Below are 10,099 nucleotides of genomic sequence, written 5' to 3'. Positions count from 1 at the left end.
CTTGGCAGACCCCCCAAAACTAAATGCTTCGCTCACACTAGGGTAAGCTGATTTTTGATGTAATAGGCAAATAATACCCTATGAACCAGGTAAGCCATGACAGTTTGGTTAAAGAATTTAGCATTTTCTTCAATTGAGGCAAGAGTTTGGCACAGCACTTCATGACTGACTTGTGTTGCCCCAACCAAAATAGCTATGACTGAACAAAAATAAATACCCAATAAAACTAATTTCCAAGGAAGAGCTACAAGATGAGTAGTTTTGAGACAAAGTACAATAATTGTAATTTCGTTTAAACTAGAAAGTCTTGGTTTAATTAACAATTTTCATAGTGTAATGCTCTGTTTAGTCTAAACCACAAAAAAAAGTTAGTCCAAAATATGAAGGTACAATTTTACACCAACTTACGTTTCGCAGCCTAGACCAAGACAGCAAGAAAAAACTGCACAGTAGTTGCTGTTGTCGCATCACAAAAGAACCACTAAGTGCGCTAAAGCATTTTTTTGAGTGTATTATTTCCAAAAAAAAAAAGTTATGCTTGATTAAAATCAAACTGACCGGTTTTACCCGACGACTTGTTTTGCCCCGAACTACCCTAACATGATTCTACAAGACACACAGTTGTTGAAAAGCACAATAACGCAAGAAACAAGCCACAAAACCAGTGGGCATTGCAGCATGCAGTGACCACGTTCTTACAAAATACTTTGTCTTGAGACGTAGTGACTAAAGTCACCGGAGCAACACACTATCAATACGAAGTAGAAAACAAAGGCACCGCAACAGATAAGCAACCAGCCAACCACACACCCCCTGACGTTTATCAGGTCAAAATGATGACAAAAACAAGCATAGACTAAAAACGTTTATTGAGGTAGTTTTAAAAAACAGCCTCACGCTTTCCTACAAATAACTTGTCTGGAAAAAAATCAGCTTGCTAGTTCTGGGGTGTACGACAGTGGTCAGCAAATGCATTTTTAAAGAGAAACTAGGCTGATTTTCGAAAAAGCCGAACTTTACAAGCACGCGCGACCGCACAAGAAAACAGAACTGTTGGCTAACAATAGAGGAGACTGTCTAAGTCACGATTAGCCTACTGTCTAACCCTAGTAAACAAATACCACAATTATTAAAAAGACTGAAAGAGCAGTAACGATAAACTTTGAAAGCAAATAATGCAGCTTTGCACATTGGCCATTGACAGCATTGTAGACAAGCATTAGGCTTCTACTCTTGCAACCACTTATATTAAGTTTTCACACTAACTTCAAAATATGTAAACTTTACATTGGGGTGTCACAAAATATTTTTCTCATTTATAAGGAGCCGAAAGCCTAAAAAGGTTGGAAACGAGTTGACAGGAGAGTCCAGTGAGTTTTTGGACCCATATGGTTTTATTAGCCCGGAACTTTTATCGGAGTCAGAAAAGTTAAAAAAAGCCGCATATCATTTTGCTGCAGCATATTGGCATAAATTCCATTTTATTTTAGAAAGCAACTATTTTTTTTTGGGAAAAAAGTAACTCTTCCCGACGATTTTACTTGTGCCGGTATTTCACTGACTTTTAGATATTTCTCAAATGTATTTTTCTTTAGCTATGCTTTGGGGACTTAGAAACGCCATCGATACAGAGCCCACACTAGTCTCTCAACGGCCCTGCTAATGTCAATCCAGTGTAACTGGCGCTTATCTTATAGCGCTTGCATTTTCTGTTGCATTTACAATACGGAAAACCCTCCAAATAACGACCGCCGTGATACCAGACTTGCGTAGGCGGCTACTGACACAACAGAGGACTTAAGGTTCATCTTTGTTATGATGATTACATCGCAGAATATGAAGCAAATCCTGAAATAGATGAGAATGAGATAAAGGTAAAATAAAGCCATGCAAGATGAATACAATGATACAAAGTGACGCCAGAGTTACGAAGACATAACTGGCGGCACTATAGTAAGTTTTTTTTGTATGATGTCAGTTGGTTTTTGGTATTAAAACGATCATATAAGAGGCCGCATCTTCATCGTCGCTTCTTTCATATTCGACGTGATGTTTGCATTTTCCTCTCTCCATAGGATTCCCTGTGTGCTCGCCCCAGGGTTTTCGGCCCTTCTCCCGTTTAAATTTGTAGAGCCGCAATCTGAAAACCACCATCCGCCCTCGTGCAATTCGGCGCAGTCGCCAAGATATCTTTGGTCGTTGTCAACGTCATACGTGCTGAACTGCTGAACGTCGTTCTGGGTGAAAGCGCCGCCTAGAACAAATGGACATCATCAATACCATCCGTTTTACCCCTTCTCAGTTGGTAAGACCCGGCATCAATTGATGCAGTAGTGACATAAGGCGGACTTCCTCAATAAAAAACGTTCTACCAGTGGTCTTAGAATATGCTGTTTGCATCCTAAAATCAGGGCCAAAGTTGAAACTGAAATTATCCCCACCCCTACGTCTAGTGACGCTGAAACGACGTAAAAATAGTGACTTTTGTTAAAGCAAGACAAGGCACGATCGATTTGTTTTCCACCACTTTCTAAATAGGTTCTACTTCGGAAAAGTTTTGCAAAAGCTTCGACGCAACCGCGTAGGTATTTAAGTTCTTTATTCTTTATGCTTCACCCTCAAACAAATTTTCCAATTTCACGAAGCAATTAAGAACACAAATGTGGAAGTCAAAACGAAGAGCTTACCGAAGCCATCACTGCTGTCAACTACGTCACCGAGTTGTAGACGATACATGTCGTAGCCAAGTGAGAAAGTTCTGAAGATATTGGACCAGGTTATATGAAGCACAGCCTACCTTACACAGTTGTAGAAAAGATCAGTGGTGCTGAGTAAAATCTCTTTAAGTTTATTGAAAAACATTCACTAGCTGTTTGTGATAAACTGAAACATGTTTTCTATGACGCTATACCAATAAAAATTGAGGAAGCAGTGAATCAATTCTACTCTCGACTTCCTTTAAGTTAGAGAAAAATAAAAAAAGGTCTGCTTGTCTTGGACGGTAAGATTAAAGACAAGCCACTCTTCGGTAGTCTCTCGATGTAGTCCAGAAAACAATCTCCAATATGGCGTGGTAAAAAATGAAGCCGAGAGGCCGAAAATGCTCATTCAAAAGCCGGACCAAGAGGCCCAGAATGCTCATACAAAGGCCCTGCCAAGAGGCCGAGAATGCTCATACAAAGGCCCGGCCAAGAGGCCCAGAATGCTTATCAAAACGTAACGATGAAAAAACAACTAACTCTGGATAGGTGTCGAACAATCAAGATTTTAATTTTTTACCCAAGGGGTCAATACACCCCCTTTCTCATGCTGACTAATAAGTGCGCAACAAACCAATTTTGTTTAAAGTTTTAAAAATTAAAACCATACCTGTACTCCGCAAAATAAGCTTGATCCTTCCAATTTTTTACATCCACACGAAGTTTATTTATCTTCGAATAGGCAATATAACGAATGTTATACAAACCTAAATGTTGTTTTCAACTTAGAAAAGTAAAATTTACATTGTAAATCCGATTAAATCCAGTTCTACTGATTATTAAAGTAGCTGTTAATTTGTAGATGCAGAAATTAGAGGGATGACCAACTTCATCCTGCATCTGTAAACTCCACCTACTGTATAGTGTATACTGTATAGTCTATACTCTTTACTCAATTACCCAAAGCGCTGCCATAATGGCATGATACTTTCACAAGTTCCCAAAGATTGGTTTTTACTGGTGTTCCTAATTTTTACAATGAATTGTTATAAAACACAACGTCAAATGAATGAAGCAACAGGCGGTAAATCAGTAGCCATGTCATACCAAGCCAAAAGTCTCCGTTTAAGTCCCCAAAGCCATCTACGTATGAAGACCAGTTTAAATTGAAATTCTGTTGTCCAGTAACTCTTCGTTGAAATACCTGGTAGAAAAACTACGGTCAAACAACGAAACTTGTCTTTGCTTGTATCACACGTAAAAGAAGACAACCCGAACAAATCAACGTCCGCGATGATAAACAGGTAACATTTGGTCGTCATTGGCAAGTGTTGCCAGATAATTTTCATGGATTTTGACTTGGCAACCTAGACGCCCCAGAAAGACGTAAGCTGAGAACATAACGGATGACAGGAAGCAGTGGCGTATGACCAACACTAGGCCCCTGGATCGTGATGAGTAGAAGCTAAGATTGTGCCTTGCCAGACCCCGTCCTACCCCGACAATCGGGAAACGAGACCGAAAAAAAGCACAAAAAAAAAACAGGAAGAACCCAAACCCACTTTGGCAACCCATCGCACTTTTTTTTTTATTGCAAGTGCTGTAAAAGATTTAAAGTTTTTTGAAACAAGACAATGGATATGTCACTTACTGAGATTGACCCGCCACATTCCTAGTTTAAACTAAAACCCCCAAAAAAATTACCAGCCAGTTAAAGCCTTCCTTTTGAAATTCACAGTAGACTTCCATGCGACGAAATCCAACGGATATGGCATAAATTCCATCTGTATCTATTCCACTTTCATACAGATCATCACAGCTTCTTGCTTGAATTCAAGAGAAAAAATACACAACTTGTCACTGTTATTGTAAAACTGTGGCTGGTATATCAGCAGATTGTTTAAGTATCCTGCCAGTAGCTTACTTCGAGTGTTAATGGGTTTCTTTCACAGCCGTGTCATACCAACAACTTTAAAAGGGTACCAATTGTGTCCTTTCTTACATAAAGTAGTGAGGTAAATCAAAATATCGTGGATAGAGTAACAACACTTAATCCAAAATCTACTAGTGTGACTAAAATGCTTACAGTAAAGTAAATAAAAACGGCAGCATTAAAAACAATACAACTAATTATTTATATACAGTATATAATACGCATGAATGCAATCATTGTATTTATAATACCTGTCTTTTTGTAGACAATAAATGATGGTTCGTTTGCCTGCAAAATTTGGTTACTATTATTTTTAATAGTCATAACACTGCAAAACATTAAATATCCAAACAAAAAGACACCAAAGGCTCCATGTAGTCGCACTAAAGTACCGCAGACCGGTAATTTAGCCTACTATGGTAAGTTTGGAAATCAACTGCAAATTGATGAGAAATGAACTTGTTGGATACGAGCAAGTAAACCACTTCTGTGACCAGGTTGACTGAGCCCAGTGCGTCAGTTTACAACGTAAACTATGGCAATAGATTTTCCTTGGAAGTACACTCACTCTATTGACTGCTTTGTATATCCCATATCCAATACCAGCGATAACACAAAGTTTCAATACCACAGCCCAAAATATATAACAGCATCTTTGAGAGCATTTCAGTTTCTCACCTGTAATATAGTAAATAAGGAGAATACATAAGAAGTAAATACATATTACTGAAACAAATCGCCTCTGCCCAGGACAAAAGTCTGTAGAAACTTACAAACGAGCAGGATTGTAGCTAAAGAATTACAAAAAAATTTACACGTTTTGACAAGAACCACACCAGCACCAGCAGTCCAGCATGCAATCTTTTGATCTTTTTTTTTGCATAAAATGTATTCTATTCAAAGCTTCAGTCGGTTATATTACTGCAAAACAAAGTTGGGAGTATAATTATGTCAATTTAATGCAATTAAGGCACAAGAACTATAAGTGTTATTTCCATGAAAAATGAGCCTGATATATTATGTCACCATGGCCTTGCAAAAAAAAATACATGCCAAGGTCCTTGAATAGAATGATGCTCTTTTAGGAATCACATGAAAATTACTTACAGCCTTTTTTTCTGTTAACTTCATAAACAAAGTGCGGTTGTCCTTCCTTTATTTCTGGCTTTGCTTCTGTATAGACATAAAATGCATGTAAACTTGTGTTTTGCAATTTAACAATACAATTTTTTGTAACATATAACAAAAATGAAACAAGATATCAGGAATCTGCAGTAAAGAATTATTAAAAATTTTCTACATATTATATAAAATAGTTTACAAAATCATGACGTATCATGTACGTACAGTCGTACACTTGTCTTCTTGCTTTTAAAATGTTGACAGCCATGTTGATCAAAATAACATCAGATATAGTTGCAGACAGTGTGTTCTTTTTTTCAACAGTTTCACTGTGCCTTGTGTTTTGATTTATCGTACATATTTTTTTACACAGCAACCAATAAACATCTATCTGTAGTCATATTCAACTTGAAAGCAAACAGTGAAAACAGCACTTCTATGGAGGCAGACATTTACAATTAGTTGCTGATGTAAGTTTATTAATACGGTACTGATACTGAAGTTTAGACAATTTTGTAGACAACCCTTGATGCGATGCAATAACCAATGTCAAAATACATAAACTGATTTAGTTCAAGATTGGCATAGGCTTTGGACCATACGTCACTCAAGCGTGATGTCAAGTGTATCTTTTGCGAAACATAAATGCATGCATGCACCACAAACTCAGCACCAACAAAATGGCAAAATCAAAATGCTAAAAATGCACATTGATAAAATTTTTGTTTTGAAAAGTCAGTATTGTTAATTTATACAGCCACAAAACCCACGGACTAACAGTGAAAATGTAGTAGTGCATAGTAATCTGTCATTTTCTAAAAATAAACCAATAAATAAAGTACACAGAAACAAATTTGACTTAGTAAACTATAGCAAGCAGTCCAAGTACCAAGTAGTGATGTGGTACAGGTCACATGCAATTTTGTTCAGAAAACTTGGTTACATCCTTTTTTGACAAACAAAAATCCACCCATTAAAAAGTTTTCAAATACCAGCACAATTGAAAAACCTAACAATCAGGCTTTATTACTCACAAATGAAAAAGCATAAAAAACAAAATTTACCCTAGTCAGAAAACGGGTCTGCTACTATTCGGTGAGAGCCTTTTTCGGTGAGAGCCCTATTCGGTGATTTTTTTGAATTTTTTTTTGAAAATTATTGGGTACCCTAGCCTAATTAAAACCCCTAACCCAAAAACCCAAACCCCAAACCCCCTAAAAACCGCAAAACTCCCAAAAAAACCCAAAACCCTCAAAAACTCAAACCCCCAAACCGCAAACCCCAAAAACCCCTATCCCTATAACGGCAATGATAATTAGGCTACGGCACGCAATAATTTAAAAAAAAAACTCACCGAATAGGGCTCTCACCGAAAAAGGCTCTCACCGAATAGGGAACTCACCAAATCGGACTCACCGAATCGGGCCATTCCGTCAGAAAACATACAATGAAGTAATGATTTATTTAGTTCTCATGGTAAAGACAAAAGTAAAATTAAAAATGTGGCACAGAAGCATAATCTTTTAAAGAGCTGCTTTGAATTTATTCTAATCAAGTTTGCAAAAAACAAGCTTTTCAAGTGATCTCAAACTGAGAACATAATAATGTAGCCTATAGAATATTGCATGCAGATTGCAGATGCAACAATTGAGCGACAAAAGTTGTCGTAAAAAGCAATGACAAGACTATTAAAGGCAGTTTCTTTTATTGTTGAAGAGTCAGCAAAAAAAGCAACTGCATGCTACCAATAATCAAAAAATGATAACTTCAAAGACTAGAAGTATCATCAATCACAGGCGCCTAACTATTTCTTTGGCCGTGGGGGCGAAAGCGTGTTTCATCAGCAGCAACGTAAATTTAGCGAAATGCCACGTAGATGGATGATGTAATTACAGTATGTCGTCACATTAGGATGGCTTTTATTGCCACACTCGGAGTTATTGCTACGTTCGACCTACCGTTAATTATTATAAACAAAACTCAATCAAAACACATGCTATGCGTCTGCGTTGGCTAGCGGTTGATGGACTGCGACTCTTTAAGCTAAGCACAACATAAAGTTTAGCAACGAACTAGATTTATTAGCATGAAACAAGAGACGAAAAGGTTTACTAAAAGGTATACTGTAAATGGAAAGAAAATATTAACTTGATCATATGCTTGAAAATATACCTGTTGAAAGCAAAATCATTCATGTTTACATCAATTCAACAGCACATCACCTTGAATAAATTTAAAAGTTGCTGACATCCGTAAACAGCCCTTGAAAAATAGTTACGGAGAGACGTTTGATTAAGTTTTCGACTTGACATTGCTCCCTTTTCACTACAATATCGCAACTTATCGCTGACCAGCTTTCAAGTTTCAATTCGCTGTAATACGCCCGTTTTCGTGTTGCAGATGAAACAAAAGATGCGCATATTCCCCTGCCTTTGATCAAGTTTCTATGGCAATGGTCGTGTGTGCGCCATGCAGTTTGTTGTGCGAGTCTGTTGTAGTGTTGATTATGCCGTGTGCGCAATGCGGTTTGTACCAGCCCTTGTTACGTTGGCTAGTGGTTACCTCGAGCCGAGATTTCAAGTTCATTTTCACAGCAAGCGATTCACTGCCGCGACAATTCTCTGCAGAGGTTTTGACTGTCGAAAGCGACATCGAGTCTGTTTGCAAGCGCATTAAGCTAAACGCACGCTGCGTCAACGTAGCAAATTACAGTATGTTGTTTTTGGGTGCATTCAACATCTGATGACATTGAATCGACGCAAAATGGTAGATTTTTGCTATGTCTCAGGCAGCAAATTCAGTCATTTTACATTGATTCAACGTCTGCAGACGTCAACGTCTGCAGATGCTACAGGGATTGTAGCATCGCTACTCGTTCTATTGATTATTTATCGCGAAGCTGTTGCGGTTTGCATTTTAAAAAGTTTTCCTGCTGCCGATCGCTAGTTCATCTATTGTTTTATGTATCAATGCAGGATAAAAAGTTGCTCCCACGCAGAAATATGCGTGGGGGCCTGGCCCCCACGGCTTAGGCGCCTATGAGTATCATGTACGGTATGGTACGAATAGCTGCTGTGTAGAAGATTATTTTATGGTTTGAATGGTGAAGTGTAATCACCATGACTATTGACTATGCAAATAGAAATAAAACATGTACGTACTAAATTAATAATCGTTTTTCTTTTGCTTTAAAAAAATATTTTAAGTTTAAATTCAAAACGTGTGCTGTGAAATCATTATAAAAATTCAAAAGTGATGTGTTTATAGTGCATACAGTAGTTTTAAGTTTGGCTGTCGCTATATTTACATTTAATATAATGTAACAATAACCTCAATAGTGTTGTCAGATAAGGAATTTTGCCCTAATTTGAGAAAAGTTTAAAGCTATTGAAAACAAAAACTTGTATTTTAAAAATTTTTTTAGTCCTGAGCAATGATCAAAACCCTAATCTTATTCCTAACCCTAATCTTATTCCTAACTTTAACCCTTACCTTAACCCTTCCTAACTTCAATCTTAACTCTGGCAACACCTGATTGTAACTATGGCAATAGGTGTGGAAAAATAGCCATTTATTTAAGTTTAACAAACATCATAAAGCCAATCCGTACCAGTAATGGTCAAACAAATCAAACAATTTGAAAGTTTTATTTGCATTCATGCTTAAATGCTGCATCCACAATCCACATACCATCATTTTGTATTGCTTTCAAAGGAACAGCTGGTGAATCACCTGACATTTTGACCGTAACCCAACCTAACTTTTGAGCAGTTGGTATCCAGCTAAAAGTAAATTTAAAACTTAATGACGCTTTTAGCACAAACAAAAGCTTATTAGGCTACCAACTATGAAATGCACGTAATTATTTATTTTAAAATATACGTAGTAGGAGTAGTAGTAAGCAGTAAGCCAGTTTTAATCAGGTGATGTCCCAATTGCCGAGGGTGGCCGGATCTACCTCCAGTCCTCCAAGTGCCCCAATTGCCTTCACACCCTATCTCCATATCAACCTGTCTAAAGCATCCTCTCTTAAAAATCCATGATTGATTGAACTTTTATCTTCGGACTGAGAAAGCTGAATGCTGGTAGAGTTGATTGGTGGTAGAGAACTTGGAAATAGCGAGTAATAGGTTGCTCATAGCTGCAGTTTTTCGAAGAAAACAAAAAACTGCAGCTGAAAGCAACCTTCTACTTGTTGGATTAATCCTGGCAATTTTGACGACTTGGCGGCTTGCAGACACTTTGAAGTTTGAACCACTGAGGCAGGCAGGCTGCCAGCAGGGTTGTCAGACAGCTTTTGAGAAAAAGAGCCAAACAATGTCGAAAAAAGGGCCAAACTGGGTAA

At 37.6% G+C, this 10,099-nt stretch overlaps 1 protein-coding gene across 1 annotated transcript; it reads right to left on the bottom strand.

The window, feature by feature from the left end:
- Positions 1 to 602: 602 nt before the first annotated feature.
- LOC145777556 (microfibril-associated glycoprotein 4-like) lies at positions 603 to 9,504 on the bottom strand. Its single transcript, XM_082588970.1, has 9 exons — positions 9,445 to 9,504; positions 5,740 to 5,805; positions 5,201 to 5,310; positions 4,884 to 4,920; positions 4,404 to 4,525; positions 3,807 to 3,903; positions 3,370 to 3,466; positions 2,688 to 2,758; positions 603 to 2,254 (listed from the first exon to the last, which is right to left on the bottom strand). The coding sequence occupies exons 1-9, from the start codon at positions 9,491 to 9,493 to the stop codon at positions 2,001 to 2,003; spliced, it is 903 nt and encodes a 300-aa protein (XP_082445096.1). The 5' UTR covers positions 9,494 to 9,504; the 3' UTR covers positions 603 to 2,000.
- Between the last annotated feature and the right edge of the window lie 595 nt (positions 9,505 to 10,099).

Source organism: Aplidium turbinatum, chromosome 9, assembly GCF_918807975.1.
Source record: "Aplidium turbinatum chromosome 9, kaAplTurb1.1, whole genome shotgun sequence".
NCBI classification, from domain to species: Eukaryota; Metazoa; Chordata; class Ascidiacea; order Aplousobranchia; family Polyclinidae; genus Aplidium; species Aplidium turbinatum.
Note: the sequence above shows the minus strand (reverse complement) of the source record. Positions and strands in the feature narration are given on the sequence as shown.

Coding starts and splice junctions, on each gene's coding strand:
- LOC145777556 (XM_082588970.1), bottom strand. CDS start 9,493: ATGTCAGGTGATTCACCAGCTGTTCCTTTGAAAGCAATACAAAATGAT. Junction 4,921..5,200: donor TATACAAAGCAGTCAATAGA/GTGAGTGTACTT, acceptor CAAATTTTGCAG/GCAAACGAACCATCATTTAT. Junction 3,904..4,403: donor AGGAAGGCTTTAACTGGCTG/GTAATTTTTTTG, acceptor TTTTTCTACCAG/GTATTTCAACGAAGAGTTAC.